Below are 24,882 nucleotides of genomic sequence, written 5' to 3'. Positions count from 1 at the left end.
AAGCTGTGTCCAAGAAACGCCTGACAGGATGGCTCTGCGAGTGCATTTCACATGCCTATGGACAGGCGGGGAGAGCCTTCCCTACTGGGGTCCATGCACACTCTACACGTGGTATGGCTGTATCAACAGCTTTGTTCAACGGCGTGAGTGTGGAGGGCATATGCACGGCGGCGTCTTGGTCTACCGCCAGGCCCCTTCATAAGGTTTTATCTTTGGACATGCCTGGCTCCTTTTCATCGTCTGTGCTTGCTGGGGCAACACAGGACTAGTGAGGTGGGGGGGGGGCTGTGGGGCAGTAGGTATCTGACCCCCCCCCCCCCCCCCCCCTGGACATAATGCACTTGTGTTTTCCCATGCTCCTTAGGGACCCGGGAAACATGGTGCGCAGTAAGCCCCATACATACTGTCGTGCATGCACACTCTACACGAGGTAAGCGTGTGAGTGTGCTCTATCCAAGCTCCGGCCCCGACTTCTCCACGGTCACAACCAGATGAGAGGAAGTTGGCGTGCGGTGGCTGTTAACCAAAGGCCGGTCAGGGGCAGTGTGATGGGTTGATGTTGTTGGACGACAGGGCGTTTATACATCGGGGCTGCACCCACTGTACCCATAGAGTCCAGCAGAGGGCGTAGCCTGTGTGATATATAACTAGGGTTACATATTGTAACCCTAGTTATATAAGCACAGGCGGAGTCCTCTACCTGGGGGTCCTGTCTTTCTTTTGCCGCTTGCTGAAGAGGGTGTAGGATGGCAGTCGGGAGGCGTAACCGCCTTATATAATGTGGGCCTGCGCACTCATTCAGGTAGGCTCGCCCCGATTGGCCAGCTACGTTTATGCAACTCAGTAGGTGAATGCTCGCATAGCATGGTAGAGTAGTACCCATAGAGTCCAGTAGAGGGCACCGCCTGTGCTTATATAACTAGGGTTACAATACGTAACTCCCCGTTTTCATCCATCAGAAAACTCAAGTGAATACTCTTTGAATATTCATTTTTATATTTGTGGAGAGCACAACAGCTTTGATTCATGATCGCTGGACAGTAAAGTAAATACAAAGAGAACAAGAGAAGAAAAGAGGCTAAATGACAGAGCTGGACAAAAGAGAAATCAACAGAAGACAGACAGGAAGTAAACACTAATGGGAACAGCAGAAGAAGAGAAACAGAAAATAAACACTGAAAGGAACAGCAGAAGAAGAGAAACAGACAATAAACACTGAAAGGAACAGCAGAAGAAGAGAAACAGGAAGGGGCTCTGGCAGTGTTTAAAGTGCTACTTTCGCCGCAGTGTTAGCCTTTTCTACTGAGGAGAACACTATTTAATATTAGCGGAATTAAAACGATCATTTGAAAAAATAATAATAATAAATATGTTGTGACTAATTATTGATGTACTTGATATATAGTAGTTCCGCTTTGCATCAGAGTCCTGATCAGCCTGTTGGAGTCCTTAAATGGGATTAAGGTTTACTACACTTGGAGTTTATTATCTCCACCTTTGATTGGTCCCACCTTCTAAAAATAGTAGTAGGTGAAAGAACATCCACATTCAGAAATAATCCTGTTATCACAGAGTTCTCAGCTTGTCTGGACAGGACTGTGGGATATTGGAGGGATTACCAGCAGATATGTGGTAGATAATATGATGGGTTATCAGACAGATAAATCTGAGACAAGAAAAGATGACATAAGAATGTCTGCTGGAAATGATGCACCCTCTTTCTGCTAAAGGCACATACCTTCATGTGTGTGTGTGTGTGTGTGTGTGTGTGTGTAGGTGAAGGTTGAGGTGAACGAGGTGGAGCTAGAAGAGCTGACCCCTGCCACAGAGTACACTGTGACGGTGTACGCCTTGTACGGAGAAGAGGCCAGCGACCCCATGACCAGCCAGCAGACAACATGTGAGTGTCTCACACACACACCACTCACATTTTCTTTACAGCTAAATCCCTCGCCAGAATTTGTTTTACCCTAAGATGAGTCATTTCTCACTCAAATGTTCTAATTCATTGTTAAGTAATTTCCTCAATTAACAATTAAGCCATAAGAGTTTAAGCTACAGATGGTTGTTAGCAGCAGCTGTGTGACAGAGTGTTGGGAGCGATCATCAAGCATTTCCACATTAACAGTGACCTGTTTATATCCGTTTAAATAATACAACGTTTTACTTTTTATAAAATTCCTGCTGTGTATCATACTGTTTAAAATATGTGTCCCTCTGCTAATAGTGACCACCTGTTCACCTGTCCTAAATTAAAGAGTAAAACACAATAAATCATCAGTAATGTCTAAAATAGTGACATTAATCAAAAAATGTATACATCCCAACACAGGGTTATCACAAACATGCTCAGCATAAGTTTGGATTGATATAAGTTATATCGATCCTAATAAACTTTGCAGTGAGCAAGAGAAACTCCCTCTGGAGGGAACACACGGAATTTAGCCTCTGCAGACCATTTACATGCACTAAAACCTGAATATACTACAGGAGCAACACACTCTCACTCCCTGAACGTCCAGGAGTGACGCTTGGTCAGGGTCCATGGCGTGCAGTTGTGACGCACCGAGGCTCCTTCAGCTTCATAAACGGACGCAAAGAGCTTTCAACTGATTGCAATTTATTCCCATCGGCGGCGGGATTTGACCACGTTCATAAAGCATAAAGCAACAGCATCAGAGCACGGTGCAGAGTCTCTAGATGAGTTTACAGTAGTCCCTCGTTCTTATTAAACATCCATGTTGTAGTCCGCTGTATAGAAAACTGTAGTTTCCATAGTTTCCCCACAGCAGCAGACGCACATTCATGACGTCTGCTGGAGCATCATAAACACGTCGGAGAGTGAAAGTGCAGTCGGATTCTCTAAAGTACCGCAGTCTCTTCTCCTAAATCCTTTTGAATTCTCCTATCCACTATCCCTTAACCCCGTGACGTTTCACTCAGAGGTCAAGGAATAGGAGATGGGGTTAGAATTTAGGAGCTGATTTTTGGACTATTCGACCTCAACCCAAGTTTAAACCAGTCCTTTGAAGAAGTTAGGACATCCGGAAAACATTTCCTCACTCTCCAAAAATGGACCCTCACAAATATATAATCACACACTCATACAATAATTTGAATAACACTGAGAAACATCAAAGAGCTTTATTGACTGTTGAATACATTACATTTCATTAAATTCCTGACAACGTTATGACCCTCTGAACTCGGCATAGATTTACTCTCAGCTCTCTGGTGCACTGCAGGAAGGAAACCACACTGAAGTTTACATTGAGTGCACTTGTTTTCAGAAACCAGTTGGTGAAGTTTTGGCTATTTCTAAAGATCAGGAGTGTCTTTGAACTAAGGAGGAAGCATCGGATTTTTCGGATCAGCACCCTCACAGGTTCTGTGATCAGCTGCTGCATATTGTTTTTGTTTGCTCTGTTACGTGTTTCTTCCAGGACAGCTACGGCATGTTTAAGTCGTGTCCCGGCACGTTTTTAATCTGGCAACGACCGATGCCAAAATCCCTGCATGCACCGGCTTCCCCTCGTGCTATTTTTTGCACCTCACTTTCATTTTTAAGAATTTTGAAGCTTTGCCTCCTCCCCCCATCCCGCACCATGCCCACTAATTAACGTTTTATGAAGCTTTTTTTAAGATCTGTGGCCTGCGGCTTTAAGACAGGGCATGTTTGTGTCCTTTGTGATGCGTGTAAGGCTCTGGATGCAGGTCAGATGCTGGCGGCTGTTCGAAGGAGACAGTGGTAGCTTTTTGGGGGGGTGAGGTCCCTCTCAAATCATTTTCAAATTCCTTCATCCAGATCATTTTGTTGCATTCAGATAATGGTTCATATCTCTTTATGTATATTTAATTATTAATTCCATCAGTGACAAAAAATATCCCCATGAATTGCCCCTGACAGTCAGATCTGTTTTTGCAGTGATTTTGCCTGGAATGGAGATGGGATGCATGATTTTATTTCATCAGTATTATTGCAATTATTGAAATGGATATTCTATAATATACAATACATCAGCCAGAGGACACACTTCTTCTCCTGTCTCACGTTCTCTGATGCATCTGGACATGCGGGAGATGATTTAATGTGCTTTTCACTCAGTGTTTATTCTTAATAATCCAAACACCTTCTCTCTGCCTTTAAACGCCCCTCATCAGTCCCTCATCTCATCCAGATATGTAACCTTTCTTGGCATTGTTGTAACAAAATGAGCTTTAATGACAGTGAAAAGAGGTCACCACAGCTGCAGAAAAAGGGACCTTTTATAAAAGTAAAAAGCAGCGTGATCGAGATTAAAGGTGAAGACTCTCCAAAATCAGACTTGGCTCTGTTGTCGGCAAGGCAAGGCAAGGAGAGGCAAGGCAAGGCAAGGCAAGGCAAGGAGAGGCAAGGCAAGGCAAGGCAAGGCAAGGCAAGGCAAGTCAAGTTTATTTATATAGCACTTTTCAACACAAGGCTATTCAAAGTGCTTTACAAAAAATGAAAGAGATTAAGAAAATGGCATTTAAAATCAGTCATTAAAAAGAAAAGCTAATAAAATAAACATTAAAAGAAAAAATACATGGATAAAAGTTACAGTGCAGTTTAAGATATGAATTGTTCAACTAAACATTAAAAGAAAAAGTACATGGATAAAAGTTACAGTGCAGTCTAAGATATGAATAGTTCAATTAAAAGCAGCGACAAAAAGAAAAGTCTTCAGCCTGGATTTAAAAGTAGACACCATTGCAGTAGTCGAGTCTACTGAAGATAAAAGCATGGACAAGTTTTTCCAAATCCTGCTGTGACATTAGTCTTTTAATCCTAGATATATTCTTTAGGTGATAGTAGGCTGATTTAGTAACTGTTTTAATGTGACTGTTGAAACTCAGGTCAGAGTCCATGACTACACCTAGATTTCTGGCTTTATCTGTTGTTTTGAACATTGCACACTGAAGCTCAGCGCTAACTTTTATACGTTCTGACTTGGCTCCAAAAACCATTACCTCAGTTTTATCTTTGTTTAATTGGAGAAAGTTCTGACACATCCAGTCATTGATTTGTTCAATGCACTTACTCAGTGTTTGAATTGGAGCATAGTCTCCTGGTGAAATTGTTACGTAAATGTGTGTGTCATCTTCATAGCTATGGTAACTTATTTTGTTGTTTTTCATTATCTGAGCCAGTGGTAGCATGTAGATGTTAAAGAGAAGAGGCCCCAAGATGGAGCCTTGAGGAACCCCACATGTCATATTTGTCAACTCAGATGTGTATTTACCTATAGAAACAAAGTTGTTTCTGTCCTTTAAGTAGGATTCAAACCAATTTAGAACTGTTTCTGAAAGTCCCACCCAGTTTTCCAGTCGGTCTAGTAATATGCTGTGGTCAACAGTGTCAAACGCAGCACTGAGATCTAATAATACTAACACTGAAGTTCTGCCACTGTCTGTGTTTAAGTGGATGTCATTAAAGACCTTTACAAGAGCAGTCTCAGTGCTGTGGTTTGGACGAAAGCCTGACTGGAACACATCGAAACAGTTATTTAAATGCAAGAAATTACTCAAACTGTTGAAAAACAACTTTTTCAATGATTTTACCTAGAAATGGGAGGTTTGATATGGGCCTGTAATTGTTCATTACTGAAGCATCTAGATTATTCTTTTTTAAGAGCGGTTTAATGACTGCAGTTTTCAGGGCCTGTGGAAAAATACCTGAGTGAAGAGATTTGTTTACTATATGAAGTAGATCTGAGGCCATGCAAGGCAAAAGATCTTTGAAAAATCCTGTTGGAATAATATCAAGGCAGCAGGAGGAGGATTTCAGAAGTTGTATAATGTCCTCTAGGTTTTTATCATTAATCTGATGGAATTGTGTCATGGTGTTTGAATTGATGTTAAGTGGACACAGAGACAAAACATTTGCTGTTCCTGATGCAGAGGCACTGACTGCTTGTCTGATTTTCTGAATTTTGTCAGTGAAAAAGGAGGCAAAATCATTGCACGCCCTGGTGGATAGAAATTCAGAGGCTACTGACACTGGGGGGTTAGTTAGTCTGTCGACGGTAGCAAACAAGGCACGTGCGTTGTTTTTGTTTTTGGTAATGATGTCAGAGAAGAACGATTGTCGTGTGTTTTTCAATTCCAAATTATAAAGGCCAAGTCTCTCTTTATAGATTTCAAAGTGAACCTGGAGTTTTGTTTTTCGCCACCTGCGTTCAGCTTTCGACATTCTCTTTTTTCTGCTCTCACGGTCATGGCCTTTCTCCATGGAGATATTTTCTTGCCAGACACTTCCTTTACCTTAGTTGGAGCAATGGCATCTATAACATTTTTAATTTTTGAATTAAAATGATCTACTAGCTCATTTACTGAGATGTTAGCAGGGGCAAGTGTAGAAGAAAAATTCTGAGTAAACATTTCCCTAGTATTTTCAGTTAAATATCGCTTTGTGGTTACCTCTTTTTGAACATTTTTGTGAAAAGAAATAGAGCTCTCAAAGAAAACACAGGAATGGTCAGAGAGTGCAACATCAGTCACCACAACCTTACATATATTCACACCCTTTGAGATAATTAAGTCCAGAGTGTGCCCCTTATTGTGCGTTGGCTCCGTCACATGCTGAGTCAGTCCATAGTTATCAAGAACACAAAACAGTTCTTTAGCCCCTCTGTCCTGGGGGTTGTCAACATGGATGTTAAAATCACCAACAATGACTAGACGGTCAAAGTCAATACACACTATAGACAGCAGTTCAGTAAAGTCATCAAAAAAGCTTGCACAGTATTTGGGTGGTCTATAGATATTTAGGAACAGAGCTCGAGAGGAGCATTTCAGCTGAAGGGCCACATATTCAAAAGAATCAAAGTTTCCATACGATGTCTTCCTGCATTGAAGGGAATCATTGAACAGAATAGCAACTCCACCTCCTTTCTTATGCATTCTTTCCTGACTCATAAAACTAAAGTTGGGAGGGGTTGATTCGATAAGAACAGCTGCACTGTGATTTTGTTCAATCCAAGTTTCTGTTAAAAACATAAAATCGAGATTGTACTCAGTGATAAAATCATTGACAGTGGATCAACAGTTAACAGATCATAATAACATACTATATGACAAAACACAGGCTGTTAGATTGTTAATTCATTTCTTATTTTCATCAGTCTAATGATCAAATCATTCCCAGTCCATTACTTGGTTTGACCTCAGGTTCATGTGAGTTGTTGTTTGAAAATGTTATATGACAACTAAAGAAATGTGTAGATTGACTTTCCACAAACTTCCTACCATCTTATCACAATTTTTCAAGCCCTTTTCACTTGATTTTAGGGAAGTGTTTGTCGTTAGATGCCATAAATAAGGTTTGTGGTAACAACAGCTTAAGAGATTTAAGACATAAAGTATGTATGTAAATACCCCACTGGTGATTTCTAAAGCTTCTTTGTGTCATCAAAACAGCGGTTGCTAACAAGTGATTTAAGTAAGACTACAAAAAGTCGTCACTCCGAACATTAGCCGCCTTTAGCTTAGCTGTGGTGATGCCATGTGACCATGATGTAGTCTGTTTATAGTCCAACGTTAGCTTTTTATTCTGGCGATTGCATTCACGCTCAAAAGTCAAAAAGTGTTAATATGTGGATATTAGCCTGCTGAACAAAATGTCTACCTATCATAAACGAGTTCTTGATCAAAGATCTTATTTTCGGCTATGATCTTCAATCCAATGAGGGAGTCAATGCAATGCTAACTTCAGTGTTGGTGTACGAAATATTTTCATCACTGCACCACTCTATTCAGCCACACTTTTAGTAAAGTATGGAAAATGGTGATAAAGAAAACAGTCTTTCACTCCAGATAGTATTCCGATTTCTTATTCAAATAGCTTTTAATCATTTTGCCAAATTGTGACATTTCAAGCACTGCTCTGCAAAGTCACCCTGCATCTCTGTGAATGGGCAGTGTAATGTGGTGGATATTCTTTTTACAGACACATACATTTGGAAACTTTGGAGACTAACCTATCTCTAAACTTTTTAATTTCCCAGCCTCTTTATTCTTGTGCTGACCCTGGCACGACCTACAGTAAAGCAGAGGCAGTCTCTCCCCCCCTCCCTTCTCTCTTCCTCTGCTGCTTTGTCTTTATTCTGACCCCCGGTATAATTGAGGTGAATAAGTAAATTTAAAGTTTCCGAGAGTACGACACATTCAAAAAAACTGAGGGTAATATGTTTTTTAAGACCTCTGCTCAGCCTGCAGGGGGGAGAGGAAGCTGAGGCAGAACCAGAGGTAGAGATTTAGTGAGGGTCTGCCCACTTTATAATTAAAGTTTCGGACCCTTGTTCAAGCCCCCATGAGTATGTGTGTCTGTGTGTAAGAGTGAATTCACTTACAATATCCGATCTCCTCTGACCTCTTAGTAACAGCAGCTCTTTGGCAGACGGTGTTTCATTCTTTAACATTCTGATATTCTACTGCCCTCATTATGCGTGGCCTAGACAGGAGATAACTTGCATTTCTCTATTGAAGCATTGTGAAAATATATACACAACCAATAAAATAAGACTAATTGCTGATGAAATAATCACAACTGTAGATCAACATGTTAAAGTACTTATGGTTAGTGCGTAATATGACTTCAAACTGCAGCATACATACAACGTACAAAATCAGAGTAAATGTACATCTTGCGTTTATTTAAATTGATTAATAAAAGCTGCAGAACAAGTCAAATGTATCAAATCACAAATTAGCTGATAGATTATGCCTTCTCAGGCAACATGGCTAATAGAAACTGAAACTTTGAACAACATGGTTATTCTAAGGGCCATTATTCTTTGTCACAATTACAAGTCTTTGTGATGCTGTACCGAATCACCTGGAAACCCACAGATAAAGGAGACAGCGATGAGGTGTGTGTGGCCCCAATTTTGCATAACAAATTATGTTTAAAAAAAGCTGTGTCTGTGTGTTGTTCCTGAGCAGCTGGTCCACCTTTCAGGATGTCCACATCTCCTGCAGTAAAATTAAGATCAAGATATAATGATTCAGTTTATTTTGGACATGATATTCTGTGTTTCCTGACATTAACTCTCTAGCTCATCTCCTCCCCCATCAGTACCGTTGACCCCGGCAAGGAACCTGCATTTCTCAGATGTAGACCACCGCTCCGCGCGCCTCACATGGGACTCCGCCTCCAGGAAGGCCAATGGTTACCGCGTCATGTACGTCAAGACCACCGGAGCCCAGACCACTGAGGTGAGAGCGTCCTCTCATTACTGACAGCAGTTACAGAGAGGAAGGAAGCTGTTGTTGTGCAGCTCGCTGAATGTTTTTGGTTCTTTTTCAACAGGTGGATGTTGGCCGTGTGACAACCTGGTTGCTAGGAAACCTGACCTCCCTGACGGAGTACACTGTTGGTGTCTTTGCCATCTACGACGAGGGACAAGCTGAGGCTGTGACTGACAGCTTCACCACAAGTAGGAACTAATATCTATATATTTGATCTGATGGTTTCACTTTTTCATGAGGTTCTCAAGTCAAATGTATTGTTAAAATTGTTGAAAATAATTAGGAAATAAAGAAATCAGTATTTTACAGGTGATTTGGCTCACAAATAGAGATGTCGAGAGACCAGAAATAAAGTTATATATACGAATACCAGTGAATTTCCACAATTTGTATTACAAATTTCATAGCACGGTAAAACAATTATGTAATGCTTGCATCCTGGTTTTTGTACTGACAATAAACAGGTAATTATTCTCCCCATAATATCTATTTTTGTGAAAACAACTTTATTTATTCAGCTTTCCTTATAAAAACAGCATTTAGCAAAACAACATTTGAACAGACCATGTTATAATTAAGCTTCACCTTATATTAATTTTAACTGAAAAGAGCATGAATGCATCATTATGCAACCCCATTGAAGCTGCGTTCAGGTGCTGCTAACAGCTAATTCCTCAGCGCTCCAATTATAACACAGATGTGTTGTATTCAATGTAGCATTATTAAGAAAAATCAAGTTTTAAAGAGTTTATTGCGGCCCAAATACATTTAGTGTCTTCAGAATACAGACATTTTAGGCCCTTAAAATAATGTAAAATTCAAAGACTTTATTAAATACAAGTCAGGTATAGCAACATAAACATTCTAGTTTATATACGAAAAATGTAAGTGTATTTCTGTTTAGAGACCGTCCCGGACCCCCTAGACCTGAAGAGCACTGACATCTCCACGGACAGCTTCAGGGTGTTTTGGAAACACCCGGCCTCTGATGTCATGCTGTACCGAATCACCTGGACATCCACAGATGGAGGAGACAGTGATGAGGTGTGTGTGTGTGTGTGTGTGTGTGTGTGTGTGTGTGTGTGTGTGTGTGTGTGTGTGTGTGTGTGTGTGTGTGTGTGTGTGTGTGTGTGTGTGTGTGTGTGTGTGTGTGTGTGTGTGTGTGTGTGTGTGGTGTGTGTGTGTGTGTGTGTGTGTGTGTGGTGTGTGTGTGTGTGTGTGTGTGTGTGTGTGTGTGTGTGTGTGTGTGTGTGTGTGTGTGTGTGTGTGTGTGTGTGTGTGTGTGTGTGTGTGTGTGTGTTTGTTTTATCTAACCATCGACCCCACCCCCCAATTTCCCTGCAGGAATATCTAAAACCACAAGGCTACACTCAGCTAAATAAAATCCTTCTATATATAAGTTCTCATTGTTTTGCTCCGTACCAATCAGCTTGACCTAAAATGAGGTTTGAAGTGTAAGTGGTCTGCTAAATGGAGAGCTTCTCCTTCAGCATCCATTTTCTTTACAATGTCTGCATTATTTCTACTACTTAACACCTGAACCCCTTCATCTGGGGTAATGACACAAAGCAGTAGAGCCAGGAGAGTTGTAGAGCACCATTGTCTTCGACTTAATACACCCAATATGATATTCGTTTTTCGTCATCGCTGTCATCATTAGGATTGCAGCTATGTATCATTGTTGTTTCCTCTCCTTTATTCTCAACATCAATCCTACAAACTATCACAATCCCAACTAATTTACTGCGTTCCGCTTCTGTCTTTTGTCTCTGTTACTTATTATTGATTAAAACAGAGATCCATATCAAGTCACATTGATCAAATTGAATCAGACCATCCAATTAAGATATAAAATGAAGTGGAGGTGACCACACAAAGATGAAAGTAATTCCTGTCGCACTAATGTGCTATGTGTCTCTTCATGTGTTAGCCTCTCATTATCTGCTGTTGTTTTACTTTATGCAGTAACTTTAAATATATACCAATTGTTTTGCTGCACAATATTACAATAACTTAAATGAGCTGCTCCTTGCTGTGATGGATTCAAAGGTTAGTTTCTTAATTATTTTCATCTAGTTAACTCTGAGGTTTAGAATAATTTGAAAACATATTCAGTTGGGAGTACTCCCACTGTTTTAGTCTTTATTAGCCAATCATCTGCTCATATAACACAAAACATTTCTCTGTTTCAGGTTCTGATCGACGGAAAAATGAACACCTACCTGATAAAAGGACTCACCCCCCTCACAGACTACGAAGTCCTGCTTACTGCGATCTATAAGAACGAGGTGGAGAGTGACGAGGTGGTCCTCGTAGAGTCCACCGGTAAATATAAATGTCACTCCTCATGTTTGTAAAAAGTGCTCAGATATTTATATTTCTAAAGCCACAATCTCAGTAGACTTTGTTTTCATCATATATGTTCTGGTCTTATGTCTGTAAAAACACCAGAAGATCCTTTAAAGTAAACTCCTGTTACATTTTTAATCACGCACATTAATTAAATATTTTTGTTTCCTTTTCAGTTGAAATATTGACCACCATTGCCACGACGACCACCACCACAGCAAGTAAATATTTCCTTACAGCTGTTTGATATTTTAGGACTACATTAACATTTTGGACTACAATGTTTGACTCTGTTTTCATCTCATTTATAAAAAAAAAAGTTGAAGTAAAGTGCCTGAACAAGCAGAGATATAATAAAGTAGAACTTATCTAATAATGATCTGAATTCCATTTTGATTTGGCACTGTTCCACTGACATGTCTAAATCATATTCCCACCTCTTTACACATATCATCCCTCATGAAGGCTGTCAGATTTCTTCCCACACAGACTTTGCCAGGGAAAAGTTTTGATATCGAAAAAGACGCTTACATGAAACCTGAGTAAATGAAATGCCAAAATGATGACATTTGAATTTGATCAGGTTTGTGCTTCGGTGAGCCGATGTTGCCCTGCAATGATGTTTTCTCTCTCTCTGATCCTCCAGCTCCTCGTTACGGCGTGCGGAACATGAGGATCGATGAGGAAACCACGTACAGTATGCGGGTGGCCTGGCAGCCTGTGGACTCGAGGAATGTTCGACATTATCGGCTGAGCTACATCAGTGCCAAGGGAGACCGGGCAGAGGAGATGGTAAGACAGGGAAACAGAGACAACTTTGCCCTATTTCATGAGAATTAGCTTAATAACTTCATGGGAGACAATTGCATCTACACTCATTCCCTTAGGACAGCGGTTTTCAAAGTGTAAGGCTTCAGGGGAGGCTCAGCGGGAGAAAGAAATAACGAGTAAAAGACGAGTAAAGTGTCACTTGCACACTTTTGGCTGTCTGTGGAGACTGAGTTCCCCCACCTCGCCAAAAAGGCTGTAAAAGTGCTCATTCCCTTCACCTCCACCCAGGGACGGACTGGCCATCTGTGTGTTCTGGAGAATCACATAATGGCCGGTCGTCAGCGGGCCGTTGACGGCCGGCTCGTTTCAGCCAATCAAATTGGTGCAGGTCAGTGAGTCAGCACGATAGATTCAAACACACACACAGAGACGAGAGAAGAAGAGAGAAACAGTCGGAGTCATTTCAAATGGCGTGCTCCAAAAAGAGAAAGGTAGACAGCGAAAACAGAGCATTTAATGACATTTTCTCTTACTGGACCTCTTCGAAATAAAATGGAATGCCCCTGCATTATAGCAACAACAACAATAATAATAGCAATAATAATTGGGAAGGGGGGCGCGGCTGTTCTTATGTTCTCTGAGGGGAGGCTCACCTTCCCACACTTTGAAAACCCCTGCCTTAGGAAATGTGGATTTAAAGTGTTTTTGACATGAGGTGATTTTTAAGATATGTTTTATCTAATCTTCATCCTCTTTTGCAGAGTGTTTTCAGATTAGATGAGGATAATTGATTAGTCAGTCTTGTTATATTTATCTGAGACGTGCTGGCAATATTCTTATTAAGTTGTGTTAAATAATTGATGGACTTTCTAAGTGTTATATGTGTCCTTTAAACAAAACCCCTAAATACAAATGCAATCAGTTGTAGTCATGGATGTATACATACTGTAGAACTGAATACAGAGTTGGAAGCTTGAACATTTGAGTTTAGCTTAAGCCCTGTCTCCAATACGCAGCTTCACGGCCAATCTCGGCTCAGTCAAATGAATGGAGAGGAAACTCTTGATTCTACTTTTAGCACATGTTACAACTCTTAGACCCTAGTGATTTATAAAAGTGCTATAAAAGTGTTGGTACTGGTCCTTTAGTTAAAAACAATGTACATTCATCTTTTTTCCAAGTACTCAATGAGAAAAAGTATTTTTGGTCCCAATGAAGTCACGGACTGACACGGAAGTTGTAGTACCACCGTTAGGCCACTAAAGAAATGTGCTTCATTGTCCGTCGCACTTCCTGGGGTTTTCGGTTGCAATGCATCTCAGAACCATTTATCTTGTTACAGCGTAGTACACAACATTTTGTACTGGGGTGAACTCAAAAGGTGGCTATAAGGAGCCTGATTCAACTGCAAATCGAACTCTTGTAATCAGCCTTCATAGGAAGAATGTAGATTATGGAGGAAGACGATGGCAGGCCTTCCAATTGAAAATTCCCTGGACGAAAGAGGGAGGGACACAGAGACTGTGTTCATGGCAGGCCTTCAGAAGGGAGTCGATAGGAAGAGAGAGGACGAGAATGATGATGAAAACAGTGGCAGATCCTCAAAAGAGTTTCATGAGAGAGAAAGAGTGATAAAGAGACAGAATGGCAGGTTTTCACACTAATGAGCCACAACAAAGAGGCAGAGAGAGTGAAGAAAAGATTTGTATTGGAAACCAACACTGACGCAAAGATGGAATGTACTTTGTGTGTTGACACTGCTGAATGGTTGACAGGCAATCATTAAGATGCTAAATAGAATGTTGATATGAGTGTATTGTACCTTCACCATGTAAAATGAAATCATGGTTTGATTAACACCTCTGACAATTAAGTTTACTGCAGTTAGCACTTAGCATCCTTTCGCTTGCTCTCATAATCGCACTCCGTTATCTCACAAGCATCCTCCAAAAAAGACGAGACTAAATGACATCTTGTTGGTGATCGACATTTTTTTCATCTGTTACGCAACAGTGGAGGAATCCTTTTCCCAGATGGACACATGTGACATTTTGTTGTGTACAGAATATACAACATAATACAATTACAGCATAGACAATCTAATGAATAAAAATGAATGTGTGCATATATAAAAACTAGGGCCGGGACTCGATTAAAAAAAATAATCTAATTAATTAGAGGCTTTGTAATTAATTAATCGAAATTAATCGCATTTTTAATCACATATAAATATTTGACCTGAGAACAGTGAGAAGCAATTTTTTTCACATGGATTTTAGTATACCATTAGGCGCATTCACACCGCAGTACTTTTCCCACAAAGGTTCATGAGAACTTAGTTCATGAGAACAAATGAAGCCACTGACGTCACTTCTTCTTCTTCTTCTGCTTTGGGTTTACTGGCAGGGCCGCAAACCACTTCACGGCGTATACTGCCGCCCAAAGTCCCCCGGCCGGAAGTCCCCGGAGTTGGGGACTGGCTTCAGTAGAAGCTGCTGGGAGTCCCAGCAGCTTCTACTGAAGCCCTCCGAGTAAATCGTCAGAACGCCGAGACCTCCTCATCTCCACCGCTCCCATGTTTTATTTTGTGTTGCCATAAGTTAGTCTCTCTGCGTTTCTGCGCTGGGCTAATGCTAATGCTAATAATGCTAATGCGAGGATAATAAAATGGCGGCTTCACCAAACTTTTTGGGAGTTTTACGGGGCGTGGTTTGCAATCCGCCCAGCCAATCAGAAATATAGCTCTTTTCTCACAAGAGAGCCGTACGAAAGTCCCTGCTCTCTAGCAGCTCTCTGCTCTCTAGCAGGGACTCTCGTGGGGGTAAAAAGGTTCTCATGAACTAATTTTAGTACCGGCTCTTTTTGGTGTGAACCATAGACTGTATGGTGTGAACGCGATAAAAGAGGCTAACGTCCACGCTAGCTTCCACGCTAGCTGCTATATGTTTTTGCATTGAGGTGATACTTGAGGCTTGATGTGCTGCGGTGATATGCGAATTCCTTTTTGCATAATTTGCACACAACCGTGCTCTTATCAACGCTTCCATCCGTCCGTTTTTTAAAACAACATTTCCCACTGTTGTTCACTGTGGTTTGTTGTTGTCTGAAGTCATGAACGTTAGTTGGTGCTCCAGTATAATCGGTACGCCTGAAACTCATCCAGTGAGAAACGTTCCGCGGTGCAAAAATAAGTGCGATTAAAATGCGTTAATTTTTTTAACGCGTTAATTTTTGTGTAATTAATTAATCTTAATTAACGCGTTAAAGTCCCGGCCCTAATAAAAACATATTCAGAATGATTTCCAAAAGTTTCCTGTTCAGCAAAAAATAATGCTAGACAATAAATTAGAATCTTATTTTAATTTTCTTTTAAAAGATATCTGTATTGTTCTTACATTTTATTCTGACCATAGCCACTATGAACAATCTGCAACCTTCAATTCAGAGAATCCACAATCGAAATATAAAGTATGACCTTGATTTTGCGCTGCTCTTTTGTAGTCATGAAGGTTCCCCATCTAATCCCTGCTGAAGAAAAACAGCACAGACCAGCAAGACATCCACACTGCTCTATGCTTTTTTTTCCAGCAGGGATCTTGCTGCTAAATTGTCAAGCTTGCTGTTTGCAAATCACTATATTTGCTGACTGTTATAAAGCAACAAACCCCGGATCCATGCAGCGTATCTACAGCTTGCTAAACGCTTGTTGCTAACCGCTTGTTGCTAAACGCTTGTTGCTAACCGCTAACTTAAGTCACGGCAACTGATAATTGGCCTCCCCTGCCTTGCATTTCTCTTTGCTAACTAGTGGTGAATAATTTGGTTTGTACCGATACATAATCAATCATTGGCTAAAAAAGTTATTATCCTGAATCACGATCCAGTGATCTGGCAAAATTGGCCAACTAACACATCTATAGATACTCAGCTTGTATTTTGCTAGTGAAAACATTACCAAGAAGGTACACTTAACATTAGCTTGACAAATGAGCACAAAAAAACGCAGTATGTAGTATTTTAACTCTTATGTTGTAATCAATACCTCATCAGTGTATATATGAAAAATGCACCCTTGTATTTTGTTATATTGCTCAGTAGTAGGGTGTATTAGTGGGGAATGTCCTGTTATATGTCAAATACACAACTGCCAAATCAGACTTTCTCCAATATGTATTGGAGAAAGTCTGATTTGGCAGTTGTGTATTTGTGTGTGTGATTCTGTGCTGTCACCACACTGGTAGGCACTGTGTGTCCGCGGGTGACGCTGGCCACAGGTCCCACATCAGCCTTTTCATCCTGACAATAAAGAGCCGCCAGCTGCTCACACCAGTGGCCTGTTAAATGAGATCTCTTATCAAAGTACGAACAGCTGTGGGCTCTGTTTGGCAATCCGGTCAGGTCATGAATCACCAAGTGCTGCACTCAATAGCTACCATTTAGATGTCTATCAGCTGAGGTGAAAAAAACTAACTGACAGGCTTCTTTTCCAAAGCAAGTTTCACTCTGGTTTGGAGCTGCCAAGGGAGGGACACCAGCCATTAAAAAGCTAAATAAACTTCTCATTTACATACGATTATTTCTGGATGGCAGTTATCCCACTTTAGCTTTACTGATGGTATTTGGTCTCAAACTGTTCATAACTTTTACGCAAATGTGGGTGGAATGTTGGCTCAGGAGTTATGAACAAATTATATTAAATGTAATTAACTCACAGTTTTTATGCAGCAATTTTATCGAAAGTGCTTTCAAACATGATTAGATCAGTTGAGCGGTTAAAAACATGCATAAGAAGTGTTTAACACAGCCTCACAGCCTAAAGTCTTGCTTCTCTTGGCTTCCTACTATCTTATTTGATCCCTATAGACAAAGAAAAACAGTGAGTATCCAACATCTACATACAATGTGTTGGTACTCTCACCATTTCAACATTCTAGGTTTTCAAAACCTTAATTGCCGTAATGGTATCCAATATATATTAAAACCAGACCAATATGGTGTTCAATTTTCATCTCTTGCCTTATTTAAGAGCGGGATGGAAACGTATTCTTCTCTGATAGAAATGTTGAGGACAACAAGTTTTGATGGTTCAAGTTTTACAAAGTCCAAAACGTTACTTCTTTTTACCGTTAAATGTTTTTCCTTTGAATGAGCAGTCTGGAGAGTGAAAATTGTTGTTGTCGTTGCCAAGTCTACCCAGTAGTTTGTGCTTCGTCGTCTGTTCACTGATTGTATCCACTTAGACATGCAGCTCCACATTGTTTTGTGAGACTCTCAAATCACTTTTACCTGAAAACCTCAGTCATTTGGTTTGAATTTCCATCACTGCCTAACAACTCACTTTGCTGGCTGTGACTGACTTCTCCCGATGACGCACATGTCCTTTTCACTGGTTTATGTTTTTGTCGTAGAAGCCTGTTTTAAGGATGCAGCACATATTATAAACACACTTTGTTGAGCAGGACTCAAAGAAAGGATGTATCAGAATCTTTACCTTGTGCCAGATAATCTTCACACCTGGAATTATCTTAAGGCTTACTAATCAATATTTGTAAATGAATGTTAGGAGTCTCTCTTAGTGAAAACCCCTAAGAAAAGTTGACATCTCAGATTTACGCAGCTTTTTATAGTATTTCATTTATTTTGAATTTGTTTTCTTATAAAGCCACTGTACATTACCTGCTCAGCAGCAAACAGCTGGCAGACACAGTTAGAGACCAGCTAACTAACAAAGGTTGTATGTAGACATGTATCTCAGGAGTTGGTAGAGACCAAAATACTGTGTTAAATATAGAGTATAACACTACTCCAAAGAAATGATGATGTTGCTCTGCGTCTGCTGGACGTGAAAAGCTAGTTATTTGTGAAACATAATCATCTTTGTAAGTCATCTTGTGTTGGATTGCTGCTGCCCCCAAATGGTTAAAATAAGATACCGGCAGCTTTAGGGCACTTAACTAATTGCACTAAAGTCTGTCACTAAGTTGAGAATTCCTCGATGCTCAGCTCTTTACATGCATATAAATATTGAATTTCCATTCATATGGCTCTGTCCCTATCTTACCAGTCGTTGCCGTGAGGCGGCTCCACTCTGCAGCCATCTGTCCACACACATCTGTGATTTTGAACTCAGTGTTATTTCCCTGAGCAGCTTCATTCAGTGTCCTATAAACCTAAGCTGCAGGGCATGAAATGCAATTCGGCAGTGTGTAAACAGAATTTCGGCTATTATCGCCCTGCACCAACATGTTGTTCCCGAAGGCAAACATATTGTCATGGGAGGATTACAACTTTTTAGGTTTTTAGAGTTTATAGAAACTGGAAAGGAAAACAAACAAAGTTTTTCATCCACACTTCTGCTCTGTGTCCATTGACCCCTTCACAGTCGATTTTGTGACCAGTTTGTTTCCGGATTTAATTCAGTCTCTTCTTATAGTTCCTGCTTTTTCACCAATCTAAAGGTCCTGACTGATAATGAGCCACTGCGAGTCACCTCAACCATAAGCACCGCTTATGGTTTAGGTGTCCTTTGATACGCCGGCAGTCATATCATAAACGCGAGTCAAGTATAATCAGAGAGAGAGAGAGAGAATCTACTATCATTAGTTTGGTTAATATAGAGTCGTTATCAATTAGTTTAAAGCTCAATACATAACAAAGAAGACCTCTGACCGGCACTTTTCTCATTTTGTCCGGAAGATTTAAACTTTAACGGACATGTTGACCGGCAACAAAAATGTATAACGGAAACTCCGGATCAATACATCTATTGAGAATTACGGTCATTTTCCAATATATTTCTATACATTTAAACTTCATAAAGAATGCAGGTTTACAATATAGGGCAGAGCGCGACGGCAAGGGTAGCGTGTCTTCTTAGCTGGGCTGCTGCGCTGTCTCCATAGAAACACAACGGCACAGCAAGCACAGAGCCACTTTACCCCTGGTCAAGTGAAAGCAACTTTACACCACTCTAGTCATCACCTTAGGGCCCCTGTCTTTGAATCAACAGAGGTTGACACTCTTAGGACCTGGCTACCTGGCTAGATATTTGTACTGAACGGAGTCCCACTGGGAAGCCCCTTGGGGTCCCTGTAGAGTTAGCAGAATCTGTTCTAGTATTTAGTCAGGGTAGGATTCTTATCATCTACTCATTGCAGCTATTGGCCCAGAATGCTGTACCCTCTTGACTTTGTAATAGATTAAATTGAAGTAGAAATTGTTTCACATGAGCTATGATTCATCCTGTTTTTATTTAAATGTGTTACACTTAGTGTTAAACTTGTTTATCCCTTATTTTGGCCGATTTGTTGAGGCAAAGTTGTGTGCAGTTTAGCGAATGTATTGTCATATCAATTTCCAGTGGTGACCTTAAATTGACTCCCATCACCTGTGTACCCCATGCAGTTTGCCTCCAAGCATTGTAGCTCAGGCAAGGTCTCACATGGATCATACTTAATATTCTGGGCCTGCACATAGCCTTTGTTAAAACTAGATTGGGTCTGAATCCTATAAATACTTAATGTAGCCATGTTTGCATTTACAAAGTGGAGTAGAAGCAGTTTAGCTTTGGGCTGGTTTCTCCCAACTGTGTGGCTTGGTGACAGTTTAGAGACTTGCCGCCTTTTTCATCATGCTGGGCTGAAATTGATTTGTCAAGGCCTGCAGTGTTTGTCTTACTGACACGTCTGAAAAAGTGTATTTTTTGGGGGCGAAGTTGATGGTTTGTGGACGGAGCCGGGCTAGACTGTACATGATCAGAATGCAAACTGGGCTAACAGACAGACCGACCGAGACAAAGAGAGAAACAGAGGAATGAAACGACTGAGGTTTTCTACATGCACACTAAAAAAGTCAACTTGTAACACAGACAATATATTCTACATAGATCAAACAACCATAGCAGTGTTTATCTGGAGGTAAAATCAGCACTTAACAAACTCTCCGGACTTCCAAGACTTGAAGATAAAAACCACAATATGCAGAATTCTGAAATGTTTGAAAGTGTCTTCGACTGATTAATCAGGGTTCGTTTATATTACAATAAATCTGACACCACGAAAAATGACAGTCTTCAACTGACTATATCATCATGGCATATTGTTTAACTATACTGAATGGTACTGATTTTGTAAAGATACATGGCAACAATGATATTAGTCAAGGAGTTATTAACAGCAGCAGATAGAGAGAAGAAGATATTGAGAGACAAAGTAACAGCAGAAGCTAAAGGGTAAAAAGCAAGTTTTGTCTCCAGCATGCCTTCACCTGGACGGATGACTCACTTAGGGATTAGGTTTAACAAAAGGCCAGGCTCAAAGACAGGTAAGGAGAAAACCTGGATACAATTAACCTCTACAGCCCCTACAGCCTGAAAGCCTGATTTCAGCAGCTCGCAGCGCCTCAGCTCCATTAAAAGGCGAATACACATGTTTTGCCGCTTTTTAAAATCTTAATTTGCTTTTTTTAGTTCATTGAAGAATCTGTCCTAAAGGAAGTCTAATAAGGAGGATATTGATTGGGTATTACACCGAAATCTGTCACAGAAACCAGAGCAGGGTGGACGAAAATGCAAATGACAGATAAGTCATGGCAAAACACATAACTTTAAGATGTACGACAAACAAGAATCCAACAAAGACAGAGCAAAAACAGGACTACAAGCAGAGCTAATGAGGGGATTACATGCAGGTTTACAGAAGGCCAAGTGGTTGCAGGGCTAAAGGGGAACACGTTGAACTAATAAGGCCAGGACATTCAAAACAGGCGGGAAAACACACAAAGACAAGAATTAAAACAGACACAACACAGCGGGAGAAAACGCTTTTCAAATTAAAACAGAAAATAAAAAATGTAATATCATGACAAAAACAATTATCTTCCATAACCTTTTCGGTGTTACATTCAAAACATATACAGGTATGTTTTTGTGATCTAGGCCATATGTTCATTGCAAGTCCTGTCTTATAAAACCATGTTAAAAAACATATCTTTGTCAAAATGATTTATTTTCCATATGCTTTTTCCTTATTAAAAGGAATAATGTGTTTCTCCTGCAGGATGGGGAACAGTCATACTGTCTGCCATTAGCATTTCACCTGGCGCCGTTTGATCTCGAGAATGTTTGAAATGTAACATTAATTAAATGCTAAATGGACCACATTAATATAGTGCTTGTCCAGTCTTTGAGACCCCTCAAACTGCTTTACTAGAAAGAATTCACCCGTCCACACACAGACGGGCGAGGCTGAAAACAGAGCGGTCCATAGCATGAGTTTGTTAAACATCGTGGTGAAAGGAGTTCAGCAACAGTCAATTACCAGTGCAATCCAGTGATTGTATTCCCAATGATGAGTAGGAGGTCGCAGCACCAGCCAGGGTCAAGTTGAGGTACTGTGTGTTGGCTGCCTGTCGCCGCAGGCTGTACCCGAGCAGGGAGGCCGAGCACCCACCCCCGGCTGAGTAGCAGGTTAGCTTGCTAGCTGGGACAGGGCAAACTCTGTGGAAGCTAAAGTTTAAAGAAAGCAAACATCCAATTACTTATTATATCATGACATATCCACTTGACACTGTGATTTGATCCATGTTTCGCTTTGATGAGCAAAACAAAGAGAACTGGGTAGTTATCAGATAACGTAGTTAGCATATAGTGTCATTACCATCGGGAGCAATTTGGGGTTTAGACTTTTGACACTACGACACTTTGGCATGTGGACGGGAGGAGCTGGGTGTGCTACCCGCTGAACGTGAACCACAGCGGGAACACATGTATGTTATTTTTTAACTTAACGTGAATTTCTTTGTGCTTACAGAGGACGGTGCCCACAGGTCAGACCAGCCTGGTTTTGCAGCCTCTGCTGTCAGACACAGAGTACAAAATCGCCATCACTCCTGTATACCCTGAAGGAGAGGGACCAGCAGCGGCGCGGATGGGACGAACACGTAAGTTCATATGCATTTTTCTCTTGTGTTTAAACCACCAATAACAGACTTTTCTGTTCACCTTGGGACAGTGAAGACATGTTATGAACACATCTTGGACATATCTTCCCCCATTAACTTGATGGTTTAAACTCAGTTAGTGAAAAGTTGCACATTTGTGGTCATCCCGCAGAGTCCCATATCATTTCATTCATGTGGAATAGTGTTTGTCCACCTGATGGATGGATTTTCACTCTCTTTTAGATAAGTCTCTGTGAGGAATTAGTTAAATATATCAGACTGCTAAATGACTGGCAGATAATGGGAAATGTTTATTATTGTGTACTAAATTAATGTGTTACTGTAATTACTGACGGTTAATTATCAGCCAACATACAAAGACTAATTATTCTTTCATTGTTTTAAAAACTAAGCGTCTAAACTCTGATACAGTATAATGGTAAGCTCCTTAGAGTTGGTTTGCAATCTGCCAATAAAAACACAAAAGAAGAAGAACATCACGATGGTGTGGATGTCTTTCACAGTTTCAAAGGAAGACAGCAAGTTTAATTTGCCATTTAAGTTTTGTGTTGTGTTAAAAACAGTTAGCCTTGGTTAGGTGAGGTCCAAGCTATGGATCATAAATCATCCATTTTTCCATCCTTCATATTTGCCAATTGTACCCTAACCCTAATCAGTATTGGCCACACGCAGCAGGTAATATCAGTTATCGATATCGGCTAAAAACATATATGCTGTGCTTCCCATGTCTCTTGAAACTCCTGAGGGAAATATAATAATGAAAAAATTATGAAAAGGATAAATACTATCAGAAAATACACCTAATTAAAGACCTCACTATGATGTTAATTGTCCTAATTTAAGGGAAAATACATTCTTAAATAGTCAATTCAAATACATTTTTATGTTGATCTAAGGTGGCTAATGTTTGAATTATGAGAGCTTCCCACCTTGGGAATGTATAGTCTGTTAGGAATGTTAGAGTGGTGCAAACCACTCCAAAAACGTGTTTAACAAATAATAAAAAAACGTCAAGCCTAAATCTTTCATTAAAAAAGCCAAGAGGAAACTCAAATTAAAGTTGAAATACATTAAGACAGCTATGGAACACAAGAATAGAAGCTACACAGCAGTGAAACACGTGCATTTAGTTGATGTAATAAAATAGAGAGTAAAATAAAGTAAAATGGCCTAGACTAGAAATAATTTAGTTGCAATTTCTGACAACAGTATAAAGACGATAATATAAAGACAACATCACATTAAATCAAGTCAATACAAATGTTACAACTCTTTCTACTTAAGACAAATGATTTATAATACAACAATGTTAAACCCTGAAACACGTGTTGTATCTTAGCAGCACCTCTCTGAGCTACTATTCAAACTCAGCAGTTCTCAGCAGAGAGGGGCACTTTGTTCCCCCCCCCTCTGTCTCTATGCAGCTCATTACACTCACCACAAATTCAGGGGAGGTAAAATGGATAGCAACCTGTCCTGGGTGCTCAATGTGCAACATCTATTTTCTTCTCGGTGCTGAAGGCAGATAAACGTGGGAAGCGTTCTCTTCCCTTTTGTTAAATGTGACTGATCGCTGCTGTGGATGCGCATTACAGAACAAACACTCGACTCTCAGCAAACCCTAAATTCAAGGCATTCGTCTTTGCGCCTCGTCCCATCACGCCTCCCCGCGCAGGGCATCACACACATTAGCAGGCGCTAACGACGTTTGGCGGTTCTTAAGCGACGGGGCTCTCGAAACCCGCTGATGATGAATGGTTCCCGTTAGGAGTGAGGGATGAGAGGATCGCCCGGGGAGGAGCGACAGGGAATGCAGAAAGAGGCCGATGATTGGGTTTCTCAGAGTGAAGATAGATGATGTGACAATGGAAGCCGCTGTAATCTGGGGATCTGAACATATGAGGGCTGGGAGGAGCGCTGAGGGAGGCATGACAGTGAATGCAGAGGGGATGATTGGGGTTTCAGCCTCAAACTAAAGATAGATAATGTGGAGGCAGAACAATCTGATGATTTGATCCACTGAGGGATCACTAAGAGAGGAGTGCCCCCCACATACAGAGATGTATCAGTGAAACAAAGAGAAACACAGAATGTGACAGAACAAACTGCGCATTTAAATTACAAGGGATTAGTTACTCACTGAGGGAGGTAAGACAACCAGAACATGATTGATTTTCATAGCTTCAAAAGTGAGAAAGATAGTGTGACAAGTGCTCTCTTGAGATTTGAAACAATGGACAATAAGATGATGTGTACAACTGAGGATCTGTCTTTGCATTGTAATACAATCGATTGAAATGGAGAGGAGGATTGAAATGCATTACATCTGAGTGATAATTCAACATGACAATTTATGGGCATTGAATGGAATCGCATAGTGACAAAATCATATCTTGAGATATATATATTGTGGGGGAAACTTCTGTAGCAATGGAGAGTCAGGACTCAGAGAGACACGAGGAGAGCTGGAGCTTTGATGGCAAACACTGACGGTTTATTTGGAGTTTCAGCCGGAGAATTGGTGGTGTGTCACGA

The 24,882-nt window shown here is 40.6% G+C and overlaps 1 protein-coding gene across 4 annotated transcripts in view; it reads left to right on the top strand.

The window, feature by feature from the left end:
- Positions 1–24,882, top strand: part of LOC117536481 (collagen alpha-1(XIV) chain-like) — a 220,089-nt gene that overhangs the window by 110,674 nt on the left and 84,533 nt on the right. For all 4 annotated transcript variants that reach the window (XM_034201380.1, XM_034201379.1, XM_034201378.1 and 1 more), the window contains 8 exons: positions 1,777–1,900; positions 9,095–9,234; positions 9,329–9,455; positions 10,172–10,311; positions 11,460–11,592; positions 11,793–11,837; positions 12,263–12,408; positions 22,197–22,326. In XM_034201380.1, coding sequence (XP_034057271.1) covers positions 1,777–1,900; positions 9,095–9,234; positions 9,329–9,455; positions 10,172–10,311; positions 11,460–11,592; positions 11,793–11,837; positions 12,263–12,408; positions 22,197–22,326 — 985 coding nt within the window. The remainder of the gene's footprint in view (positions 1–1,776; positions 1,901–9,094; positions 9,235–9,328; positions 9,456–10,171; positions 10,312–11,459; positions 11,593–11,792; positions 11,838–12,262; positions 12,409–22,196; positions 22,327–24,882) is intronic.

The sequence above is a fragment of the Gymnodraco acuticeps genome, unplaced genomic scaffold (assembly GCF_902827175.1).
Source record: "Gymnodraco acuticeps unplaced genomic scaffold, fGymAcu1.1, whole genome shotgun sequence".
Lineage (NCBI taxonomy): Eukaryota > Metazoa > Chordata > Actinopteri > Perciformes > Bathydraconidae > Gymnodraco > Gymnodraco acuticeps.
This window is presented reverse-complemented; position numbering and strand designations above follow the sequence as displayed.